The 27901-nt window shown below is 33.3% G+C and overlaps 1 protein-coding gene across 1 annotated transcript; it reads right to left on the bottom strand.

The window, feature by feature from the left end:
• Positions 1-10517: 10517 nt before the first annotated feature.
• Positions 10518-27647, bottom strand: LOC132735005 (uncharacterized). Its single transcript, XM_060721907.1, has 5 exons — positions 27389-27647; positions 25372-25958; positions 23985-24137; positions 15643-21594; positions 10518-13754 (listed from the first exon to the last, which is right to left on the bottom strand). The coding sequence occupies exons 2-5, from the start codon at positions 25538-25540 to the stop codon at positions 12067-12069; spliced, it is 7962 nt and encodes a 2653-aa protein (XP_060577890.1). The 5' UTR covers positions 25541-25958; positions 27389-27647; the 3' UTR covers positions 10518-12066.
• Between the last annotated feature and the right edge of the window lie 254 nt (positions 27648-27901).

Genomic DNA, 27901 nt, shown 5'->3' with positions numbered 1-27901 from the left:
CCTTTATTTTAAAGTAATTCTGTGTGTACTTTTGCATGTTTTCCCATTTAAGGGACCCAAGTTGATCCTTGTAAGATGAGGGGAGTCTATACGTATATAAGTAGAGCAATCGCAACTACTCGGCCCTTTCCGTCAGTCTTCGGATAAGGACCTCGAACACAATAGTATGAATACACAGAACGGATGCGGTATTCCGGTCTAACGTACGCTAAGAAACTAAACATGTAAACAAATAGTAATTTAATGCTGGGAGTTGTTGACAAGTTCATTTCCAATATATGTAGTTAAAGTCCACCTAAAATAAGTGAATTCATAGGTACAAAAGCAAACAAAACATTATTTCTATATTTACTAATATGGCTGCAGAAACCGAAAGTACAAAAAAACCAACTTTTTGACATTTAGTTGGATTTTTTTAAAATTGAACATCAGTGGGCATATTTAAATTACAAATTGTCGTAACAAATATTTTCAAGCATTACAGTACCGGAACAGACATTAGATGTCAAATATTTACATTCGTTTTTCATTATCTCTGTTTCTGTTTACATTTGTAAACCACGAGGTAGAACTACTTTCAATCCGTATTGTTTCCGAGGTTAATATTATAGATAATAGCCGAGGCAGTTCCGAATGTAGAAAATGTTGAAGTTGTTATCCGAAGTTTGACGGAAAGGGCCGGGAAGATGCGATTGATCTAGCAAATCAAACTTTCAGCAATCGCAACGCTTCGGTTATTTCCGTCATAATACGGTTGATAATTATACGAGATAATCAAACGCAGTTTCAGTTGTTTTCTCTTTGTTCTTTTAGAAGAAATTGTAAACACGGACATTTCTTCTCTCCGACAAGCGTTATACCATGCTAGCTTTCAGTGATAGATATGTAATATATCTCGGTTGTCTACATTATACGTTTATTCATCTACGTACCTTGTCATATCGGGATGTTCTGATCCAATAATTAGATCGGCACAGTTCCAATAAACGATCTCAGTTCTAGAGAAATGATTTATGTTCCTTTTTGAGATCGAAACAAATCCAATTATTTCACGCCATTATCATGTTTCTGCCATCGGAAATCATGCACGCAATCTTATGTAACAATTTGTAATACAGGGAGTGTCATTTGAGAGATGTCAAATATTAGAGAACAATTCTTGTTAAAAATGCTTTTGTTAAACAAGAGGACCTTCCACACGCAGATTGTTCGTCTGCTATATGAAATGCAGGTAGATTGATTATTATATTTACGTAATTACAGGGTTATAAAATATTGATACATTTACGCAACTTACTCGGACGTAAACTGTAAAAAATTGGAAGCTATCCGACCAATTTTCAATTTATTTGTCGTAACTAAACATTCTGAAATAATGGCAATACAAACCTGCTAAAATTTCATTCGAAAATTTTATCATAAAAAAGACAGGAAATTACAACAAAACTGCAATTTTGGCTCACATTAGAATATCTTCAATGACATTTTCATTATTGCACAATTTGTTTGTAAAATTACAAAAGTTATTCTTGCGATATTTAGGCAGCACACCACACTAAATGAAGCCACAGCTTCGAATGGCCAGGGAGGATTTCATGGATATAGTGACTATTGTGAATATAAATGGCTGGTTGTCTTTAAAATGCATTTTCAGCATGAAATTTGTTTTTGTAACATGTAATATGATCATTGGCAAATTCGAAAACATGGTTATAAATAACATGCTGTTTATTATAGATGTCAAGGCCGCCATTGTTTGTAAACATTGCTTTTAAACAGCATGCTCGGTGAAAACAAGTGATTTTACAGGGGGGTACAAACTTTCAGCAATAGCAAAAAATCTACAAGGCCAAGCACCTGTTTCTTTGTGATAGTTTTGCATGCATAGGGAGTTGCTAAAGCAGTGACAGAGTTTTCGGTAGTCCGTATATTTGCAGGTATTTTTTTGCCGGAGGGACGAAATAATGTTTGTTTTGGGTCTCGGACCACTATAGATTTTTGGGCTTTTTACGGAATGAAATTGGAATTTTTTTTAACTGCCTGACTGTTGCACATGGGATGATTTCATTACAGATTTGCAATGTTATGACATATATGTTCTTAACAAAATGTGTTTTCTTTTTCCAGGTTGTGTAGTTTGGGATCAGATTTATTAGACATATTGCTTGTAGGACATTGACGGCAGAAACTTGAAATTTAGTGTGGAGTGCTACCACACCATGTACAAACTACGCTCAAGGGCAGGTAATCCAGACTTAATCCAGTAAAACTCTTGATCATTCTTATCTCCCTTGATATACACTATGTACTTGCATCACACCGTTTTACATGAGCGATTGTTGCAGTGATGACAGAAATCTAAAATTTACTGATTACTATAGGTAGGTTATAAACTTTATTGGTATATTTACAGTACAATAAGAACAGGTTCATTTGTAAGCAATTTAATGTATTTTTTGAGGTTGCCGATGATGACAGAAACGCTCTGAAGTAGCTAACATCCTGATACTCTCGGTTAACAGGTAAGAGTGATATCAATCAGTGCAAAACATCATTTTAGATTGGTCACACTATTACACAACACTGGCATATACCATTATCAATTATTCTATATAATTTTATTTAACGAGGTCCAAAACTTACATACGGGGCTTGAACTTAATATTTACTACGGAATAACAAAACTAAGCAATCTAGCCCGAACCCTAGAGACACTCAAGGGGTCCGCCCAGAAAACAAAGAACTGCCAGCATGAAAATCTGGAATGCTCAATCGGAGCTGAAATTTTAAACTTTTAAAAGTTTCCAATAAATAGGAAAATAACTTATTAGTTTACAAAACGAAAGAGATGTCGGCGAATGAAATGGGAAATGATATCCCAGACTGGGTTACAATATAATAATGGATATACATGAGCATATATGTATAAACATCTTCAGGTGTCAGTACCATCGGCTGATCAAGTTAAATCTATTATTTCTTGCACCTATGGGTATTGTATTTTAAAAGATTTTTATTATATGCCCGTCCGAAAGATATGGTCAATTTTTTTTCAGCAACGCCATATATTTTCTTCATTATGCATAAAATGGCTTAATTGGCCTTCCGTGCATCAAAATAGTAACATCATAAGGGTCGACTTACGAACACATTTGGTACATATTTATCATTATTCAGTGAATAACTGGCATGCGCTTCACAGAAAGTCTTAAGTGTATCCTCGGACATAAAACCAACTTTAGGAATAACTGAAGACCGTTTCAATATAGGTTTTTACCTTCAGTCATTTTCCTGAGAAAAGTTAGAAAATACAATGACAGATCATTTTATTCGTAATGTCTCATTGCTATTTAGAAATTACAAGTCATACAATATGAGTTAGAAGTAAATAAAAACGTTTTCTTTGAAAAGCGTAATTATCACGGTTTTGATTTCAGACTAAGGACTTTCTATGAATCGCAGCCCTGAATTCAAAATTAATATATATAGGTTTACTTTTGGCAGATTATTACCTTTAAGGGCATGAATGGTGACATGTCCGGTGTTCGTAGTTCGTGTTCGCAGTGCCTTGAAGGGTGGATGGAGCCTCATTAAGTCCATACAAACAAACTTTTTTCTAATAGTGTGAGGTATTTGTTCTATGTTCAACTGACCTCTAACTCTAACCATAGTTATCCTAATGCGTTCCTACGGTAAACTAAACCTAATGTCTATACAATCTTCTTAGGCTCGTAAACTTAATATGATTCTCTGAGGGAAGGTTAAAATTCCGAAGAAGGACATTTTCTACTTCACAGGTTTACAGGTAGGTTAAACCTCACTTTGTATTGTTTAATTTGACACCCTGACCTCGCAATATTAAATAAACAGCCCCTCCCCCCCACACACACAAATTGTAAGTGGCCAAACTGGACAGAAAAAAACATTAAACTAGAAAATTTCAATAGCTTTTCTATATTTTATTCCTACATTTTAAAAATGGCAACATGAAAATTCGACCATGACATTTCACAGCTAAATTTAATGCACCAATTATATCAATGCAATATTATATACTATAGAATTAATACAAAATTAATATACAATACAAATAGTCTTTTTTTTCAACAGAAAGAAAAATCTTGATTTTTTATTTATTTATTTAAAAACAACTCTAAAACAATTGTACATGCAAAATATACATTATACCACCTGTGTGTCTGTGAAATATTTTAATGTTTGAAAATTCTTAACAAATTCTTACTTACAGTATGATACAACATCAATAACAACAATGGCACAATGTACACTCTGTTATAATGAATAATCTTCTCTCTTACAATAAGCCAACTTCTTTACAAAACATATAGACATAAAGTCATTATTATGAAGTAGAAGTACACGTATATTTAAAGAGTATATAAAGTTCAGACAGTCAATGCCTAGATAGAAAATCTATTCACACAAGTAAACACATTTCTTCACAGTGTAAACAAACATTTCTTCACAGTGTAAACAAACACATTTCTTAGCAGTGTAAATAAATATATTTATCAAACTGTAAACAAACATATTTTTGAATTAAGTAAACAAACACATTTCTTTCACAGTGAAAACAAACACATTTCGTTCACAGTGTAAACAAACACTTTTCTTTACAATGTAAACAAACACATTTCTTACCAGTGTAAATAAACATATTTCTTTACAATGTAAACAAACTTATTTGGTCACAATGTAAACCATTAAACTTCTTCTACCTGTAAACAATTGCATTTATTCACAATGTAAACAGACTTATTTGTTCACACTGTAAACAAACACATTTCTTCACAGTGTAAACAATTGCATTTCTTCACAATATAAATAAACACATTTATTCACAATTTTAGCAATAAATTTTCTTCACAATGTAAACAAACCTAGTTCTTCACTATGCAAACAAGTGTATTCCTTAAAAAAGTCAACAAACTTATATTACAATGTATGCACAGATGAAACAACTTCACTTCTTCACAAACACATCAATTCTTCATGTGGACAAAGAATGCCTATAAAGATTGTATACATAATGTTTAAATAGGGGAAGTAATCAGTTAACATATATTAATGGATACACAACATGAAATAGCTATTATAAGTCATAAATGCTGAGGTATAATGTCTATTAGGTCATGTTTATTATTCTATTTCACATTATTGTAAATATATAAATATCATCATGTGTTAAAATATCCAACAAAGCCACAAGAGAAAAGATAAAATCCGTAAATCAGACTAAAAACATCATTAAATATAAATCAAATAGAAACTAGAAATTTATCCATAGCATACTATTAAATGCCCCCTCATTTGAATTTCACAACGCATATTGAGAATTGATGTGAAACAGCTGTAACTCGCATTACAGAATGAAGGATTTACATCTGTTTCACACTACTCCATTACTATTCTATATTTCATACTTCTGCTAATCCTACAATCAAGGCGACTAAAGTATGATTTCACATTGTCACCATGACCTTGACCTGTCACTGTGACCTTGATTATATGATCACAAAATCTTAAGGGGTCATCTGCTGGCCTTGGCAAATGCCCATACGTTCAACAAAGTTGTGCTAATTTCTTCTCAAGTTATTGATTGGAAAATTATTTAACAGTGTCATAGTGACCTTGAACTTTGACCAAATATTCAAAAGGAGTCATCTACTGGCTATGGGCAATGTCCCTATCAAGTTTAGCAACTATGACTAATATTTCTTCTTATGTGTTTGATAGTAAAATGAGTTTATATTAGTTTCATTGTGACCCTGACCTTTGACCTGGTGAGGGGGTTATCTGTCTGGCTATGGGCATTGCTTATTTTGAGTTATTCAAACGTTTGACTGATTCCGTCTCAAGCAATTTATCGGGTAAGGATTTTACAGTTTCACTGTGATTTTGACCTTTAACCATAAAATCAATAAGGGTCATCTACTGGCTATGGGCACTGTCCCTTAAGACGATTTCTGACCTTGATCTTCAAAGAAATAATTTCCTAAGAATGTCAGCCAGCAGTGTGCACTAGTTGATCTGGCTCTTAACAGGTGACAAAGGCTTCTCATTTGTGGTTTCATCAGGGGTTAGAATCACTTAAAATCAAAACACAAACAATACTATATTCAAATTTGGACAATTCTTCATTACATTGAGTGGGTCAAAGTGCTAAATTCACCTGCAAAATTATGCTTTGTCTTCATTTGATAATAAAATACAAATAGTAAAATTTAACCTGCTTACTTAGTGTAAAGGATTTTCCCAGAAAAGTGCACACTTTCTTTTAAGCAGGTTAAAGGCTCATTGTATAAGAAAAATTCGAGGGAAGCTGGAAAAAAGTTCACATTTTTCTTTGGTGTACTGTACCGTTTAGTGTATACAGTGCAAACATCAAAGAATAAAAGCCTATTTCATCACCATTATCCCTAAATTATGTTCTGCTATAGATCTTAAAACATGGATAATTAATTAATCATCTAACAAGTGTGAACATTCAGCACTCCCCCAAATAAAAAATGTGCAAATATTTATAAATTAAAAAAAACAAAAACATGCATTATTTTTTATCTGTTATCTCTTGCATCATAGAGTAATGCCTGAAGTTTTTAAATGTGTTTTTTGCAATGATTTTACAGGTGTAGATCTAATAACACTTAACTTCCTTAAATTGATGAGCATTTAAATACATGTATTTATATTTCAGTCTGTGTAATAATTCCCTCTAATGTTGTTATGTTTAATGAACATGTACTGTGTGAGTTTGGATCCATTTCTAGTACATGTAGATAAAAAAATTTTCAATGAAAATATTAAACCCTAAACCTGCTGGAACCCAGCAGTGATTAGCCTTTGTCGGGTACCAGTATTGAGTCAGGACAACCTGCACAACTATTGAGCAGCGTCATGACAAAACCAACATAATGGGTTTGCGACCAGCATGGATCCAGACCAGCCTGCGTATACCAGAGTCTGATCAGGATCAATGCTGTTCGCTTACCAACTCTATTACAAGTAGAGAAACTAATAGCGAACAGCATGGATCCTGATCAGACTGCGCAGGCTGGTCTGGATCAATGCTGGTCGCAAACACACTATGTTGGTTTTGTCATGACACGGCTCAATTATGATTTAATGGGAGTTAACCAGTTGCTACACTAAGGTGACGATCTGTGCCGGTTTAAGAGGCTTGGTTCCCTAATTATAAACTTATTTTTTTATTATAAAAAATTAATGAATACAGTCGGTAAATCCATGACAAATATTCAACAGGTTATGCCATCAACTGTTCATGGTTTAGTCAGCTTGCAATCAAATATATAGACTTATAGTACCATGTGTAATATTTACAACGTCTAGTTCAACATAAACAACATGAATTTAATTCTGCCTTTCTCGACATGGTACATCTATTATCTTTATAATAAGGTGTAAATATTCAAACAAGTTTATCTTTACCTACTGGCAACTATAGAGTATACACATAAAACCAGTGCATACCATGATCAGTCAGCATATCTATGCCATCTAATCATGGTGTGCTATTCTTTGTAATTTTCCATGTCCATTTCTGATAATTACTGATGTAAGAGCAAATATTACCAGTCTGTGAATTCATGATTTAAGAATATAGTGTATCATTTAAAACTTAAGGTAGTCTTACTCTAATGTTTTCCCGCCAAAAAATTCCAACATCGGCCAATATCACAATAAATTGGCCATTTCCGGTGCGTTATTTTTCACAAACTTCGGTATTTGATAATTTTTAACCATTGATAATCGAAATTTAGTATATAGCAATAAAGGATAATTGATTGTTAATAATTTAATGCCCAAGATTAAAAAAATATAACCCTTCGTAAATAACCGCTTTGCTATGATATTGACTGATGTTTGACTTTATTTTAGCAGGAAAGCTTAACAATATGACTACCTTAACTATGTACTGGCAATTGTTAACACTCTTATGCATTAAAATAAACCAACAATATGTATTTTTTCAATTCTGAGACATTTTTTTTCCATATTTTTACAATTTATTCCCTACAAAGAAAATTACTAACAACATGATGATAAAATAAACAATACGATTTTGAATTTTGACAGTTTAGAAAAGAGTTTAAAGCTTGTATGATGTATATAGAAAAATATACATTATAAGTACATGTGTAAATAATAACAATAGAGCACATTTTACTTTATAACATTCATAATATTTCTTATACACGATTTTGTACATAATTCAAATGAGAAATAAATATAATGTCATGATATTTTAGCAAATAAACACAACAACACCTTAATTAACACAATCATTCAATAACTAACCCAATTATACCTTAATTAAACTAATTGAACTATAATCAACACAACCATCCTTGAATTAACCTAACCAAATGCATAAACAACAAAAGGTCACATAAACAATGAGTTTAACAATTATTTGTGGAGATTCTATAATTTCTATTCTAAGCAACAAACCCTGTAGCCTAAAAGGGGGCGACTGATTCTACAAATGTGAGCAGTTCTGACCAAGATTACCCGGCACAGCTGTGCCATCTGATGATGTTGGCAATGGTCACTACTCACTCAATTACATATTTTAAAAATTTCCCTATCAATGATAAATGGTTTTGTCCAGAATGAAAGATGGACAAATCCATTTAAGGTACTATGCAGGGTAAGGCTTTTATTACCAACATTTTTCAAATAAGGAAATCTGTGACATCAACTTATGCTTCAAGACTTTACTTTCAATATGCTGGTAAAAATACAAGTCTTTATTTAGACCCAGTGACCTTGACCCAATTCACCTCAAACCCAATTTGAAGGTAATCATCCATGGCCAAATATGTAAGATATCAGACAAGAAATAAAGTTAGCTATGAGAAAAAGTAAGTAAAATATGACAACCCAGTGGTTATAAGCTCCTCTAAAATTGTTCTAGAAGCATTTAAATTTGAACTTTAAATAGTTAAAATCTTCAAAGCTTGACTCAGTTAAGAAAGTGCAATTTAGTAGTAAGTCTTTACTCCTATATATAAACAAAATTAAACATTTCTATACCAACAACAAAAGTTTGAGCAAAATCACATAAACTTGCCTCAATTGTAATACTTTGAATTGAATATACAAATACTTTTTTTGCAATTTATGATCATCACATAAATGTATTACTTGACAATTCTATACAAAAAGTACTCCCAAAACTGTCCATAAACTGTAATCAGTTATTAATTTCTTAAAAAATATTTTATCTTTGTAAATTTAATTTAATTTCATTACTTAATTTTATCTTAAACAGTGAAATCTTAAAAGTAGTCACAACTGTTAAAACTGTTTTCAGCCTTTGTGATTAAAGGGACTCCACTGAGGTATTTTGACATGACAGGATTGAAAATAATTTTTCAAGATTAATATTCCATCTGATGAAGGTCCAGACAAATAACTTGTGTGCAAAATTTTGTTTTTGTTTACTCACTACGCTATTTCAGAATAATCATTCAAATTGTGCAAAATTGAAAAACGTTGCAACCCCTTTTTGCTTTTCACTCAAATCGGACTAAGAACATAAAGAAGGGCACAAAGAACGATTTTCAACTTATTTTTTTCAATATATTCTTTATAACCTTTTTATATCTTTCTGTTTTAAGTGCCCAAGCTGATCTATGTACGAAATTTAAATTTTATGTTTCTATGATTTTGGACCTCAGTGGAGTTCCTTTAAAGTGTGTTTATTAGCTATTACCTGTGTCACGCAAATATTGAGCAACTATGGAGAATGATGGTGTGAAAAAAATTTAGTTAGGTATGTTGCTGAACAAAAGAAATCTTTATGGATTATTTGTCTATACATGTACATGAAAAAGTAAATGCATTTCATTTTACAAGACACAAGTATGATTAATGACCTTACTGTTTTACTCCTTTGTCATGTTACCATAGTTACAGTAATCTCTATGGAGAGAAGTCTTCCACTCCTCTTACCTAACAGCGGCCCTGATTATGGTGCCACATTATAATAACCAACCTCTCAGGTACACATATTCACCAAAAAAATCAAGCAATACAGGTTGCATTGTTTTCTCTAAGTATCAAGTTTTGTAGCTTTGATAAGACTTGAACCTGAGACCTCCACTGAACCAATGTGCTTCCAATTTAAGTTGATACAGACAAGTGACTGTCATTTAGTGATTTTTCTCACTTAATTGGGAAGAGGCGTTAGCTTTTTGAATTTTGGGAGAAAATATTGCTTAAATTTTCAATTTGGGAAGTAAAAAAGCTGGTGTAAGTTCCAACTTTTGGGAATACTGCAAGTTTTCAACGAAAAAATCAATTAGGAAGAGGCTTTTATAGGCCTCAGTTATATAAGGTGAAAAATCATTGTCATTATTTTTTATTATTTTGAATATGTCTGAAATAATCTCCAGGGTTACTATTAGTGTTTATCACGGTATTTACACGACTTGGAATAATCTACCCCCCTCCCTCCCGCCACCTACCAGTAACATGGAGAAAAACTAAATTCTGGTCTATTTATGATAACTTAATCTTTTGTTGTTTCTTTTATATATCTCTTTTAAAATGGCAACAAAAACACATACAACTTAATACTTCATGTAAGCATTTGGCAAAAAAAAATACAACAACGGTGAACTAATATTCTAATCTAAATGCAACAATTTCTGAACATCAATCATTCAAACAAAGATTATCACTTTGCATGTAAACAAAAGGAAAATCTGACAGAAGAGAGAGAGAAAAAAAAGAGCATCTATAGAATATGGATAAAAATAATATCTAAAAATAACTTTAACAACTTTAACGACGGATTACACATGACCCCAGGAACGAAACAATAATCTGTATCTATACAATAATTTGATGAAAATATTTACAATATCAATGTTTAACCCTATGTCTATTTTATGTATTATAATATTATTCTCCATATTAAATACCTAACTCACTACGTCCTTGTGACGGATTTGACAGAAAAACGAAGACAGATAGAAAATATACTATAAGTGCAAGATGAAATGTACATTTAATCGTCAACATGTGATGTAAAAAAAAAAACTGACCGCTGTTTTAAATTATCGTCCTTTATAAACATTGAGCACTTCTAACACATGATATAAAATGACCATATTCGGATTTTCATCATTTGGTGTTTAATTAAATAACTTAATCCAGTTCATTTTTTTTCATATTGTTTAATATTCGCTGCTATGCATGTTTGTCAAGTTGGTGTGTGAAAATCGTATTTCTTACATGATAAAAGCAAAACAATCAACAGTCAAATAGATTAGTATGTTTCAAAAATCAACGGTAATTTATTGACAAGGTAATTATAAGTTAAACTATAACATACAACTCTTAATTTCGTTCTAACATGTACACTAAGTAAGTTATTTGCAATTGACCAAATTCACTGATCAGTGATGTTTCTAGTTTTTGTTTGTTAAAAGAAAAATGTATTAATCACAAATTGTAATGATGTGGATATTTTACATTTATATGTAATGTAGGGTTATCTTAGTTCAGAAAAAAAAAATCAAAATATGGTCCTTTTTATCATGAAGCAGCTCATAAATATGAAACAAGTGTGAAACTATGTGTTTATGTTTTATGTAATACAGTTGACTAATGGGAAGTAACTCTTTTCTATTTTTCAACTTGACATTTCCTAATTACCTCCCTTAGATGCTTGTTCTTATTGAATAGCAGCAAGTTTAGTTAAATCAGTAGTCAGATCTACATAAAGTAAGCAGAGGGCAAATAAATAACATTTTAATGATGAACTAAAGAATGCCAACTGAAATTAATTTCAATTAATTAATTAAATAATTAATTTCTAAATTCAAAAAGATTTTTTTTTGCTTTGCTTTTTTTTTTGTCAAATTAAAAAAATGAGTCAAAAAGTAACTGTAGCAAACAATGTCAAATGATGTGTAATTTTTAACAATAACAACCAAAAAATGTAATTTTTTTCACAAAAAAAAAAAATGATAAAAAAGAACAATAAAGCAATTCAAAACGTAACAAATAGTATTAAAACTGGTCAAAATTGGATAACAAAGCGGTGGTCTCATCTTTATCATTGCCAGTTAAATCTTTCATCGTATCATCTACACCAGGGAGGTAGAATGCCGTATTCTGTAGGATATCTGAACGTCCCGCATAAATACCTTGTAAATGCCGTTTATTCACATCTGGCGTAACACTAGAGTCAAGGGAATACTGGCCGTCGGGGTTCACACTAGATTTTAAGGAATTGCTGTTCATGTTTTGAGAATGGGGGAAATTTCCCATAAACGGCTGGCTGTAGGACGAGAAGTCTGATTTTTCTGAAAAGTTTTGAATGAACTGTCGCGGACTAAAAGCGTTTGTGCTAACTCCTGGAAATGTTCCGGCTGAATTGTTACCGTAATTTGATGAAAGAGAGGGCTTGTTTGGTGAAATGTCAAAATCGGAAAACATTTCCGATTTTATTTGATTTTCAATATTATCTTTGTTAAACGAATCACTCCTATTAACAGCGTTTCCCATACTTTTTGAAAGACCTTGATTAAAATGATCCGGTTTATTACTACTTTCTCCGAGGAATGAAAAGTCGGTGTCTGTTATTTGAAATCCTGACCAGCGTTTATTTTGAGAATTTTGTTGATATCCTTCAGGGCCAAGATTATTTTGTGAACTTTGAAACTGAGAGGTGTGACCTGTTGACACGGACCTGTGTAAGTTACCCCGGTTATTTCCTTGAGAGTGATCTGAACTGTGAGTGGTGGAGGTGGACGACAGCAAAGCACTTATCTGAGAATTCTGTAATGGCATATTTCTTGCTGAAGTTGGATGCATTGCACCTTGAGATGTGGAAACCCGACTTTTCGGGACTGGAATAGTACCGTAAGGCTGAGAATTAGTCCCGAACCGTTTCATTATTTTCTGTTTTAAGTCTGTTGAGGCAATACTATCAATCTGTTTAGCACTTAAATTTTGATTTATTTTCACACTTTTCTCACTATCCTGATTCAATGAATTTGAAACACTTTCAAAGGGACTGAGGTCTAAATCATCGCTTTCTGTCAACGTGGAGAAATCTGGTGAATTAGTAAAATCAGCAGGCTCAAAAAACCTATCGCCAGGTAAAAAATCTGGCGATCTAGCACTTATAGAATTTCTATTTACATGTACATCACTTTTATCAGGTAGATTAACAAGACTGTCACTTCTAAAAGTACTTCTCGGGAAATTTACTCTTTCATGCGGGTTAGAATGTCTTGAGTCTCCCCCTTCATCATCTATTCTGAACGTTCCCGATATGACACTCGCTCGTGATCGATTACTCGGTAATCCAGGACCCATTTCTTGCTCCGATTTAACACTAACTGAGTTATCTTTTCTGTTTAAAACGTTTTCACTACCTGAAGTCAAGAAATGGAAGTCGCGTGAGTCCACTTCCTGTTTTATAGTTGTGTACTCATCTGCTCCGCCCATTCTGCTGTCACTGTTATTCATCGAAGCATCAGCGGGTGACTGGCCTGTGTCGTAACTTTGACTAGGTGTTACCGGAACCCCTGAATTTCTTGGACTATTGCCAACTGAGGGTCCTATAATCGGATCATGCAGCCTCGAGTGTTCCATAAATTTTCTCCGCACTTTGAATGTTTCCGAACAGAAATCGCATGAGAATGAACCAAAGTCATTATCGTGAGTAGCAACATGTAGGGACAAAGAATCTGCAAGGAAAACAATCAACATAATTAAAATCAACAAGCATGCTTTATGGACTAATAAGTTAATATGGATTGGAATAATTGAGAAATATTTTAATTTTAGAAAATTCTTGCTTTAAAGTGTCAAAGATGTTTACTAAAGTTAATAAGCCTATCTCAAATTGATAAAGATACATTAGTAGCAATTAATTTTGGCAACATTGCACGCAGAAATTTGTAAGCATTTCGCAGACAAGCTTTTGAAGTAATATAATACAATCACACATTTACCAAAATACCATTTTCAAATTAAAATGGAAATTATCTTATAATGTTCAGTAAAGTAAAGAGATGTGAATCTTGCCAAAGAAATAGTGTAGTTAAATTCTTGCCCTGAAGACATGTTAAAGGATATCCTGTACATGTTTATCTAATGAAATCCTTTGAGGTACATGTAAACATATTTGTTCCCATTAAGTTGTTGTCTATTTGTGAAAGAGTTGTAAAATAGAATGTTTCTGCTATTTTAACACACATGAATAGTGTTTGTACACAATGAAATATTCCGGAATTAATAAAAATGATGATAGTAGGGGTTTCAAGCAGAACGCCTCCAGATTCATGCTAATTTGAAAATGTATTAAACAGTACAATATTGTGAAATTACCTAAAGGATGCAATTAACACATTAAAAATGGCACTTACAACCCATGTAAATTACCATAAAGAGCAGGGTGTCCATTTGACCCTTGAAATGACTCTTTGACCCTTCAAATTTCTAAAAGACCTGATCTGACCCTCAGGATTTTAACTGGAGGGTCAAATTTTGTTAAAAATCATGGGGATTTGATCTTGTAGTTGGTAAAACTTAGTCAAAATGACCCTCAGGATTTCATGGCTAGTGATCACCCTGACTAGAGGTCAAAATTTGCAGAAAAAGCCCTTACTGTGTTAGTAACACAGTAGAAATATAGTTATAAATACTGAAAAATCAGTCATGAATTGCACATAAGATGTAAATTATGTATTTATTACCAGAATTTTGAATCTTTATACACTGAACTTTTCTTAAATTCTTAGTACAGTTTTCTCAGGTTTGATTTTATCCAAATTTATTGCTTATCTGGAGGTGTGCAGCTTTAACAGATTATTAATGATTTTGTGCATGCACCATTGCTTCTTAATATACAAATGTATTTTTTTCTTACTTCTAGAATAATTCCTTTTCAAAACTTAAGCAATAACTTTCATAATAACCATTATCAAGACCTAGAACAAAACTACACATGTATATCTTACTAGAAGCAAGGCCTTATCCAGCTTAGTCTGCTATTTTAGGAAAAGGACCCTGGTTTAAATTGGGATCAAAAATTAAGCATTTTTGGAAATTTTATAGATTAAAAAAAAAAAAATTAATGTAAGTTAACTAACTTTTATATGGCTTTTTAGTAGGTTTTTTTTTTTTAAAAGTGTATGATTGTAATTATAACCTTCCACTTCTTATGAGAAACAAATATAAACAGTTTCAATTTTTCTTAGAATTTAGAATTTTTTTGATTTTTGTGTGCTGTTTTTGGGATTTCTTTTTTAAATTGGGGAAAAAAAGAGTGACTAATTCGAATAAAGAATGAGCCTGCTTAAAATGCCCTGATAATGAATATGAGTACTGTATGAAAGACTTAGTGTTTTAGGCCCGTACATGCCCATAACAAAACTTCAACCATTATTTCATTTGCTGAATAGGTACATAATGTAACATTAACTTTTGATAATAATAAATAATAATTCAACAATCTAACTGAAGTTCAGATAGTTTCAACGATTGTTAATCATTTTAAACAATTTAAATGATTGCTAATCACTTCAAACAAAATACCGTCTGATCAATAAGCAAAAAAGCAAATCATTTTACCTTGATCCTGAAACTCTGTTTCACAGATTTCACAAGCCAACTGTTTCTGCTTGTCTACTCCCATGCTACACAGGTGCGTTTCAAGACTATGCTTGTCCTCGAAGATTTTAGTGCACACGTTACACGCCAGAACACCGAGGTCATGAGTCTTGATATGTTCCGCATAGAGCATCTCGTCACAAAATTCCTCATAACATTCACTACACACGTAAACATTTTTCATAGGGTCCACACAATGGTGATTATCCAAGTCAATTTTCTTGTCAAAGCCTATAGCACATTTCTCACACCGTAATAACTTTCCACGACTTCTGTAATGAAGTTTCATATGCATTCCTAAGCATTCTTTTATCGTAAATGCCTTTTTACATAAATTGCACCTTTCCACTTTTTCGCCACAATGCACTGCCTTGTGCCTTGATAGCTCACTACTAGTGATACATCGCTTTCCACACTTAGAACAACAGTATGGCCGGTCACCAGTATGGAGTCTGCGATGCACATTTAACTGACTTTTATCTGAAACACGTTTGTCACAGAATTCGCAAGCGTACGGTTTTTCACCAGTATGTGTTCTCGTGTGCTTGTTGAGGTCAGTTTTACGTTGGAACCGTTTATCACATATCTGACATGGATATGGTCTCTCGCCCGTATGAATCATGATATGACGTCTCAAGTCACACTTTTGTCCGAAACCAACATTACAATACTCACATATGTGTTTCTTTTCCTTCAGTTTTGCACGCTTATTTGATTTACCACTAAGTCCACTGTCATTCTGGTCATCCTCCCCCTCATTAGAGTTGGAATTTGACTCCTGTCCCATACTATCAACACTCTTAACATCTTCGATCTTTTTCACATCATTAGATTCAAGTTCAGTTACAAACTCGCTGGGTTTAAAAGAAACATCATCCATTTTCTTATCAAATGAATCCTTATTTTCACCAATTTTCTTATCATTAACACTATCAAATGAATCCCTACTTTCACTATCATATTTCTCCATCGCATCTTCTTTTCGTTCTTTTTCTCGTTTTCTTTTCTTCTTCTTATGCTTATGTTTTTTCTCTTTGAAAGGTATTATTTTCGTTAACTTAATTTTCAAAGGTTCAACTGTTTTTCTCTCATATGATATCGAGGCATCTGCATTTTCACTTTCAGATTCTCTTTTCTCCACAGTTTCATCTACAACCTCTGGCACAGTTTCTGAGTTTTCATTAGATTGTAAAGTTTCTACAGGGGACATTGGCTTAGAAACAAATGGGAGTTTCTTTTGCCCAAACAAATTCAAATTACTCACATACTTTGGCTTAAATCCCAATTTCTTCGGACTTTCTTCAGAATCACTCATTTCAGTGTCAGTAAAATCATACACATCACCTTCTTTCTTAGCTTGCTGTTGTTTTAATGTATCAATCACTTCTAACTTTGATTTTCCTTTTGAACCCTTTCCTTGAGCCTTAGAACCTTTTGGAGTTGTTCTACCTTTAGGAGTAACATTAAACCCTTCATGCAACAATTTAATCTTATCAAGTTCATCCTCAGAGTCATCTAGATTGTATTTCACATTTTCATTAATTCTTTTCCTTAGATTTTTAGATTTAGCAGTTTCACCCTCCTTTTGTGCCTCTGCCATAGCTTCATTAACAAGCCTCTGAAATTCATTTTCAACACTGTGCTTCACTTTCTTTTCTACTTTACTCTCCTTACCAAATGCTTTTTCTACATTAAGATTAAGTTCTTTTTCCTTTTCCTGCACTTGAAGTTGAACACTATCTGGCACTATACTGTTGGTGTTAAATCCAAAATCCATACAACTACTTTTGTCCTCTAGTGATTCCACACCAGAGTTGTCTTTGTAAACTTTATCAAAAGGTACGCATTCAGTCAATTCAGTCACTGGTGTATTTTGTACTGTTATCTTTTCTGATGTTTCTGATTTTTTATAGTTTGATTTGCTTTCAAAACTTGTTTCAGGTATAACAGCTTCCCAAGTATCAATCTCATACACATGTTTAAATTTCTTTTCCATATTCTGATCTTTTACAGGCTCTTCTATGAATGATTGCATTTCTTGAGTTTCATTTACAATATTTGTATCATCCTTTATTTCTTCCTCAGCCATATTTCTTTCTTCTGTTTTACTGTGCTTTTCATCATTTATCTTTGTTTCAATGTTCTGATCAACAATTATTTTTTCTTCCATTTTATTTTCATTTTTATATTCCTCAATTTTTGGATCATTATAAGCATCTATTGCCTTTTCATCACCTTTACTTTCATTCAATTCCTTTTGTATTTCTCTATTAGCTTTAAGCTCTTTTCTTGATTCTTTATCAAGTTTTTGCTCTTTTTTAGCCTCCTTATCATTAGATTGTCCACTATTACTTGCTGCCTCATGTTTTCTTTTCTTTGGATTGAACAACTTAAATGCCTTTTGAAAGTTTGGACCGAGTTTTAATTTCATAGTTACTTTTTTATCAGTATTATCAGTAGAGGTTATACTAACCATTTGACTTTCATCCCGTATGCTTATTTTCTGAGTATGATCAATATTTTCAAATATATTACTTTCTTTTCTACTACCCTTTTCATGCCTATTTCTACTACTACGTTTTCCAACCTTTTGAGGTACATTACTTCCTTCTTTATGATCTGCATTTTCTAATTCCTTTTTATCACCTTTATACTTAATAACGTTTTCTTTAATGTCTACTGATTGTTCTGCTTTTTCACCTGAATGAACATCACAAACTTCCATTTTCTCATGAGTATATGATAGTTCTTTTTCTTCCAGGGCCTCCTTATTGCTTTCATCTGTCTTTTTCATTTTATCACTTTTAATTTCTGACTTTTCAGATACAATTTCAGAATCATCTACATCCATTTTAGTTCCTAATTCTTCGGCTAAACTTTTACCAAGAGAAATAACTGATTTACTCTCTTTAATATCCATTTTGTCAAAAAGGCTTCTTGCTTTTATATCATTATATTTTTCCCCTAAATTAACTGAACACTTTTTTATACCTGACTTTTCTGGTGTGGTCTTAATTTTGCTTTTACTTCGCGTAACCTTTTCTTCAGATTCAGAATTAATTTTTGTCATGGAGTCAGAGCTTATTTTTGTTTCAGAGTCAATATTAGCTTTTGGTTCTGTATCAGGAGTTACAACTGTGACAGATTCTTCAGTCTTCTTCACTTTGACTTTAGAATTGGAGGCATCACCAGTTCCAGCAGCTTTGATACTTCTCTTTCTTAGATTTTTTCCATCTGTATTCTCTACATCATTCTTAGAATTTCGAGTCCGTGGAGTTGATTCAGCATTTTCTTCATTTCTTGCACTTCTTGTGCGTAAGGATGATTTTATATCTTTCTGCTTAGTTTCATTCTCATTATCTTTGTCATTTTCATTACTTTGTTTGTTAACAATTTTACCTCCTTTAGATTTACCTTTTTCACCTTGCCCATCTGTTTCTTTCTTTTTCTCTGATGAGTCAACTTCTTTCTTTTTTTCTTGATGTCTTGTTACTATTTTTGCTTGGTCTTTACTTTTAATTTCTTCCTTAGAATCATTTACTTCCTTCTCTGTTACTTCTTCGCCATCTTCTTTACCAGAGATGTCCTTTTCAGCATTTTCAATTGCTTTCTGTTTAGTTTCTGGTTTCTTTGTCTCAGCTGTTCTTGACCCTTTACTAGCCAATGTTGCAAAATCTGTTTTTGTTTTTCTTTCTCTTAAATTAAATGTTCTTTTCTCAGGTAAAGGTGGTTTCGGCTTTGGACGGTAAGTCTTAGGTGGAGACGTTGTTTCTATGTTCGCTTTGGGTTTACCTTCTAATAATGACTGCCTATTCAAATATGGACCATATTCAATTTTTTTCCTTTTAGAGACTTGGACAAGAATTGTTTGAGGTTTATCATCAGCTGGCGGAGCTTCTGTTTTTTCATGAACTCTTACTTCAGTTACTTTTTCAGTCTGCTCCTTACGTTTCTGTTCTTGTATTTGGAAATATTTTCTTATCTTCATTAACTTTCCTACCTTAGGAATTTCAAAATCAACATGATCATCGTCTTTCTTTTCTTCAGATTCTACTGTTGAAGAGACCTTTGGTTCAGTATTTGATACTGAGGTAACAGTGCTTGTTGCAGTCGCAGATGAAATAGTCACTGAAGATGAAGTGGCTGTTGATGTATTAATCAAACTACTGAGACGAGCATTTTCAAGTTCAGTTGATTCTTTTTCTATTCTTTCTTTCTCCTGCTCTAAAATATCAGTAATAATACTTTTATTCATTTCAAACTCTTCAGGTGGATTGAAGGTTGATTCATCCACTTTTACACTTGTTTCAGGCTTCTCAACTTTACTTTTAGAAGAATCTTCCATAACAGTTTTCAGAAAGTCATCATTTTTCATAAAATCGTCCATATGAGTTTTATTTTTCATATCTTCTTGCTTTTCATTAAATTCATTCAATAAATCCTCAATCTCAGAATACCCCTTATCTATGATTGGCTCACTTTTAGTGTCAATGTCCTCTATTAAACGTTCAAGATTGTCTTCATCATTGGTGTCACTGATTTTATCATAATCCTGATTCATAATCACACCGTTCTCAAAGTATATTTTCTGTTTCTGATCATCAAGTCCTCCAGCTGTTGAAGAGCCTGGTTTATTAAAATCCCCTGCTAAATTAAATGTTGGATCGATAAACTTTTGAGTAAGAGCGTTAAAGTACCCTGTTCCTAGTGGATTTACAGCTATATCCATGGCAGGTGTAGTAAGGGATGTGAGACCACCAGCGTTACTTGTAGCCGTAGTGCTGAACACTGGTGGTGTAGATGATGGCACATTTCCAGTTGGCAGAACCTCAACTGTAGCTCCTCCAAATAAATGAGGCTTTAGAGATAGAGATGTAGAATCTGTGTCAACGGCACTAGGAGGTATGGCTGGAGAGACTTTCGGTGAAACCATTGCCCTCACAGAATCTGCTCTAAATGGTGCAAAATCTCCTGGCAATGTTGGTCTGGGTACTGGACTTGAGCTCTGACTATGATCTAAAGATGCCTGATGTATTGGCATCTTAATCATAGAATCAATGTCCTTTTTCCTTGCAGATTGACCTGCCTTTGGTGAGACATTTAACGGATCCATATCAGAAAAATATTGTGACTTAGAAGAGAGTTTATCATGATCAAGAGGGACAATCTTAGCAGGTAAATCTGAGTTTCTTTCCACAGGTACAGAGGTAATCTCAGGGTCCTGAAACATTCCAAAGTGCCGAATGTCCCCACTTGATGTGTTTGGGAGAGTTTGAGGAGAAGTAAAGAGATTCTCGTTATTGCTGTGGTAAGAGATTTTCTGCGGTGTGGAGAGAACATCTAGAAGTGGAGGTTTAACCGGCCCTGATTTCACTGGAGATAATAAATTGTCTGATGTAAAATGAGTGTTTGATTTTGTCACATAGCCAGCAGTAACTGAAGAATCAACGGAGACAAATGGCTGAAACAGTTTTTTAGAGTCCTTGTTTACAATCCCTCCAGAATCTGAAGTTGAAGTATTACTCTTCTTTGACAACTGGCGCTCAAACACAGGGGGACCAGCTTTGATTGGAGACGGTAAAATAAGGGACTCCAGGGGATCTATGTGGGAAGCTGTTGATGGGAACACATCTGTTGGAATCTTACTTTGTGAGGGCTGAGCATTCGGAGATTTATGTGTTATGAGCTCCATTTTTTGTAAATCTTTGGGAAACGTTGATATATATGTGGAGCTCGAATTTTCCTGAGGTTTAAACGTCCCAGGGCCTGAAGGTCTCTGTATGGGTGGGGCAGCACTGGTAATACTGGAGGTACTTGTTGACTTAATATTCTGAGATTTCTGCTTCTTTTCTTTTGGTCTAACACTTGGGTGCTGGGGAAGACCCATGCTAGGTAGAGTGCCAGGGATAAGACCTGAAAAATATAGAACATTATCTTAACATCAGACTTCATGTAATTACAAACCTGGTCTATTCCAGCACTTAAAGATATACATGTGTATTATGCTAAATTTTGATATTTGAAAATAATGATAATTGCAATATATATTTTTTTTTTCAATTTATGCAAAATTAACAACTTTTGAGTACACACCATAACATGGAGAAGATAATTATGTTATGTTTTAAACTTTACATACTTTGTAACTACAGGTAAAAAAACTATGAATACATAGTGTCATGTAAAATTTGACTAAGAAAGGACCAAAATTAACAGTAGTAAGGAATGCACTTTCTAAGCAGGGTTTGAGCATTCTGTAAACATTTTAATTTTGACATATTCTTAGAGGTTACTACATAGCAAAATATTTCTGCAAGAAAAGTATTTTACCAAAAGATGAGCATAGAATATCTTGAAATTTTCAAATTTCATATTCAGTTTCATTTTTTTAGCTATTTATGCTTACTGCGTTAGTGTAGATCACAGTCAGAAACAATTCAACTTGAAATTACAATATTTGTAACATTCATGTTAACCTTTTACCCCATGAGCTTATTGCGAAAAATGGCCGTTTTCATTGAAAAGCCTCCTGTTACAAGTTCAAACTGCTATGAAACTATGAAAATGCTTCAATACTGATGAAACTTGGCACAAATGTTGACTACACCATAGCCTCTGTAACAGCATGCTCAATCGTAAATTTCCTGTTACCATGGCAATGGGGGGATGTCTCAAAATTGCCAAAAATCACTATTTTGCATTGTTGTTTTTTTCCATCAAAACTGATTTCAAAGTGCTGCAACTTCTCAATGAATTGAGATAGAGTAAAAGGCTTTTCAGCGCCGGTTACTAGTTACCCTAGGATCGACCTGAGGCCATTTTTAGCCTGTCACATATCCAAAGTTTTCTTGGCGATGAGGGGGACTCCGCCCCCCTTGAAACCCCCCAAACTTGGCACATCCCCATTCTGGAAACCCCCTGATGTAACATTTGGATGGGGGACCGCGCCAAAAAAGTGGTCACTTTTTTAACAACTTTTCTCAAACGAAAACCAGTGTTTGGGGCCTATATTGGGCATTTTTTCAGTGTTTGAGGCCTCAAAAAGGGGGGGGGGGGGGGGGAAAGCCGTCGAAACACGCTTATATGAGGGAAAAGGTTAATGCATATCTTTCATTGTCTTGGTTAAACCAAACTTAGCTAACAACAAGAGCTAGGGATGTCATGTTTATCTGTTTAAACGGGTAGGGTCGGTTTTTAGCTAAAAACTGGTTAGAAATAGTATTTGACAAAGTTATAAATTGATTCTAAATATTACCTTAGTTTTTTTTATAACAAGATATGACAACTGTTTGTGTTTTAGTTGTACTCGACAATGTATTTTTTCCAATCTGATTGAAAACAGTACGATCCTTGCAGAAAATAGTGACTCCATATCCGAAAAGTATTGTAATCATTTAGTTGTTGATTACAACAAAATACGAACAAAATGGCATATCTTGTCATAAAGAAACAAAGGTAATGTTAAAAATCTAAGGATTTTAAAAGTATGGTCTGTTTAACTTCAACGTTTAACACGGTTAAAAAAACCTGTCAAAAACCATTTTAGAGTTATGGGCCTAAGACAGTGACCTTCTATTATGCTTTCAAATACGTGCTTGAAGTTTCAACTAACAGCCTGGATAATGTGGAATATTCTAATACGACCCGCATTTTTCCCTATTGAACATAGAAGAACCAAAAGTGTATGTTATTATGCTATAAAATCACTGACATGTGATGTAATCATTATACACGTTGCGTAACTACTAAAAATGTGAAGCGCTGACAATCAGTATGGAAACAAATCAGGTGCAATTAAGCTTAATATCAGGTAACGCAGAATTCATTTGTTGATGTTGTGTTAGAATCGAAATAATATATATCCAAATCGGTGATTTTATTGCTTTATAAAATCACTGTTTGTCGTTGGGATGCACATCATTATATCACTTGGGCTACGCCCTCGTGATATAATTCCCTGCATCCAAACACCAAACATTGATTTTATTGAGCGATAAATACACAGTTTGGGATATATTATTTCACAATTCTAAGTTCAAATAGAGCCACGATTCACACAAAACCCTTGTTAAACTTATGGGCTTCGGAAAGTGATTGCCAAATAAATGTGAAGTTTCAACCTTATGAAACCTTATCCAATCTCAAAAACTTAACCAAAGTGTAATCCTGACGGTGAAGCCAAGGTGAGTACAAATAGCTTCGAATAGTCAAGCTGAAAATATATATAAGAGTACATCTATGAATCACATACATGTACATGCAAGTGTTCAAGATAATTCCTGGCAGATTAATCTTTAGATTACCTTGAGATATCAAGTGCGGAGGCATTGAACCGGCTGAACCGGAGAATATGGCTTGCTGTGATACCATAGGCATTCCAGAACCAGTGGACAGTGGATGCTGGGATACCCCTCCCATCAGATCTAATATAGTGCTTGGTGTAGGCATACTAATCCCTGTAAATAAAAAAAGTTCATATTCTTATTTAAAACATACTTTTTCAGGAGAGTAAGTACTGAAATATCATAGACGATAGTGAATTATATTTCAGACTTAATTATTATGCGTAGGGCGTCCATAGCAAAGTGGTTAAGGTTGTTGACTTCAAACCTCTTGCCTCTCATCTACAGTTGTACATGTAGGTTTGATCCTTGCCAGTGTCTTCACATTCTTTCATGTGAAAAAGCTATCCAGCTAGCTTACAGAACGTGGGTGGTTCTACTCAGGCACTGCTTATGCCTGAAATAATGCATGGAAGAGCACCTGAGGCCATCCTCCATCAGTAAAGCTGGAAAGGCACCATATGACTTATACTGTGTTTGGTACGACATAAAACCCAACCAAAAAAAGAAATTATAATAATTATGATGCATAATATCATATGTACATAGCCAAAATGTTTGAATACAAAAGAATTTTAGTCATACTACAATTGAAAGCAAAAGAATAACATCTATATTAATTAAATCTATGGTAATTTCAGCAGAAAATTAACTCTATTCAGTCAATTGAATGTTAAATTTTATACAAAAACTGCAATCAAATACACTTACTCCAGAATTTAGAATATTTTGGGTTTTCCCAGCTAATCCAAGGGTACAAACAAAGTTTTACTGTTACAACTTCAAAATTAAGTGCAACAGGTTGACTTATCTATTGTGAATGGAAGTGCATCATGAAGTAATAATGGTACAATTTTGTGTGTGGACTAGGGGATTAGCTCGGAAAAACTAGCATTTGCTGAGTTAACAACTATTTCAACATTGCTACCTTAATGTTAAAATGTAACAAAAATCTATAAAATTGAATAAATTTGTTTTTTTTAAATGACATTATTACATCAAAACTTGTGACCTCACGAAGGAAAGTGTGTGATGCTTGACTACAATTGAACTTAAACCATTAAAACACAAGAGCTGCCCATAAGACTTCTCAATGATTTTTATGTGCATCAAAACTTCACACCATGTAACCTTATAATTATGTCAATGTATTCAAATACTAAATTGTATAATTAGTTATATATCAGTCACTGTCGGAACCCATGGTACACATTCTGCATATACTACATTTTACGGTAAATAGCCTAGGTTACCGAGTGTATGTCATTGTGCTAACTTGTTTTAATTGAATTAGCTTACAAGCATGTTGTCTGCCTTTTTTGTTCACATTCCAATTCAAATTTCATACCTGGGTCAGGTGGAGGCTGGTTCCCCAAAATTGCATTGGCAGACAGAATATGAAGCTGCATGTGGTGCTGATAAGCCAGCGTGTTGTTGAACATCACCCCACACAGCGGACACCCCTGAGCCATGTCGTCCAGGAATGCTCCGCCCCCTGGAAACAGTTGATTATCCATGATGTCACGATTTACGTACTGTACCAAACAAACAGCTTAATAAAAACCTGTACAGCCCTTTTTTCAAGGAGCTTATTGTACAGTTTTACGACCGCTTTCTTCAATGCTTAATCAACATAACTTCACTGCGTCCCTCGCTACTGTAGTCATTTACAGAGGACTATATATCACTTCAGTAAATTCTCGATCACTATAAACATGTCCTGCGATCTTCACAACTCACATGTTGTTGTTGTTGTTTTTATTCCATTTCATCCATTGTTCGTTCAGATTATCTGAACATGTTTTAACAGAAAAAGACGTTTAAATCTGAAATAACTTTGACGACTAGCTTGTGAAAACTGTATCTCTGTTTGTGTCTGTTTAGATATAGCTAATAAGTTTTTGTGCAAGCCACTGTCAAGTAATTTCCTCTCACCTGAAATGAAGCAAAAGAGAAAAAGTTTTAAATTTAAGGTAATTTAAAAACATAACTGGATGAAATGCCTTTTATTTTCAGAAATACACATCTGGGTCAGAAATTGTTATCACATTTACAATCTCATTAAAATCTGCTCTGTTATTGTACACGTCCTAGTGAAAGTAGTGCAATAACATGCCAATACATAAATAGTAGAAAAAGCAGAGGAAAAGATACGAATACCATGTTTTTCTTATGACTTAGCCCTAAGATCAGAGCCTACAGGTATCCTTCAGGTACTACTATATATGCTAAGTAATCTGTAATATGTTAGTCATATGTGGATTTTTCATTCCTTTAATAGTATCATTGCATGATATGATATTTACATTACTGAACCTGAAATGTTGTACAATTTTACATGAGTGAAATATGGTAGAAAAACATCTATAACATTACAATGATTGTCAAAAGAGCTACTACTGAATTAAGAACATTTTTGTGTTTTCGTGGATGATCCTGGGGTACAAACAAACTTTTACTTTGAAAATAAGCACAACAAGTTAACTAATCTATTGTCACCGGTTGTGTGCCATGAAGCTAAAAAAATAAATAAACTTTTCTGTTTTCAAGTCGGGAGCATTTCATTTATGTGAACACCAACATGTTGAAACTTACCTGCCTTACTATAAATCTCAAATGGCTTAGCAAAATGATAAGAATTCTATATCATTAAAAACTTTGTTATGTGAAATAACCCTATTCAGTCTTATTCCCTACTTTCTGAATGCAATAAATTGTGCTGAATGTCTGAAAGTAATCCAAATAACTTAAGTATCTATATAAGTATGAATGCTTACTTTGATATAAAATAAAACCAGTATTTCAGATTTGTTTATTCCCTTGGGAACACCCACTGAGTCATTCTAAATCTTACATAAAAAGTGGAATTGCAATTATCATTTTCAAATTTATTATCCATTTTGTAATGGATTTTGTACAATTAGTCTACATTTCTTCAATTCTGATAGTCGTTGTAACAACTGATCTCTATAAGTCATGATAAATGATCATAATAATCAAAACAAACAATTTTCATTCACAGGAGTGGCCAATTAAGAGAATTTCATTAAAAACCACCAAAATACTACACTTTTCAAATTCTTACTTAGCCATTGGCACCATACATTTCGATCATATGTTTAGCTTGCATCAACTTAGCTACTTATAGTATGTATAACACTAGTATACAATGTTTGCAACGTAAACTAGTTCATGTTGCGTGTCGCGAAAACTAGTGACACATAACGTGTTGACAGATTTCTTTGCATAATTTCTTTAAACCGCAAGATCCGTGATATTAACTTAATGTCCTGGATTCTACAAGGTATAAAAATATCAGAAATGTGAATATTTTATGAAAATCCTGTTTAAAAAAAGTATAATACCTATTTTTCTCAATATGCATAAAGAGCCAGGCGAGACGAAATTTTGTAAGGCGAGACACTGACCCCTTTACACGGAGGACTGAAAAATTAACTGTCGCCATTTTTTGGACCAATTTTTATGACAATACAATCTTTGAGTAAAAATATTTTGTTTGGCGTCCATTATTTCAAACAATATATTTGATAAAGCAGTGAATTTTGATGATTTTCATGGTTTATTTTCATCAAAACAAAAATGGCGTCAATTGAAAGGGGCGGTTATAAATGACAGCCATATTAATATTGATTACGTCCCTTTGCAAACAGGAAGTCACGTTCATCATGAGTTCCCGATATAAAATTACGGCCAATCAAACAATTTCGCAAGACATAGTAAATAAATAAAAAATATCAAAAACTCATCAATGGAATTTAGAACGAACTGAGAAATTATTGCCGTCTGCAATGTTTTGTCGTGGTTGCGTTAATTTATGATTATGATTTAAACCAGAGTCTTTCATTATAATCCAAAAT

This window comes from Ruditapes philippinarum, unplaced genomic scaffold (genome assembly GCF_026571515.1).
Source record: "Ruditapes philippinarum isolate M1 unplaced genomic scaffold, ASM2657151v2 ctg3058_1_1_1_1, whole genome shotgun sequence".
NCBI classification, from domain to species: Eukaryota; Metazoa; Mollusca; class Bivalvia; order Venerida; family Veneridae; genus Ruditapes; species Ruditapes philippinarum.
This window is presented reverse-complemented; position numbering and strand designations above follow the sequence as displayed.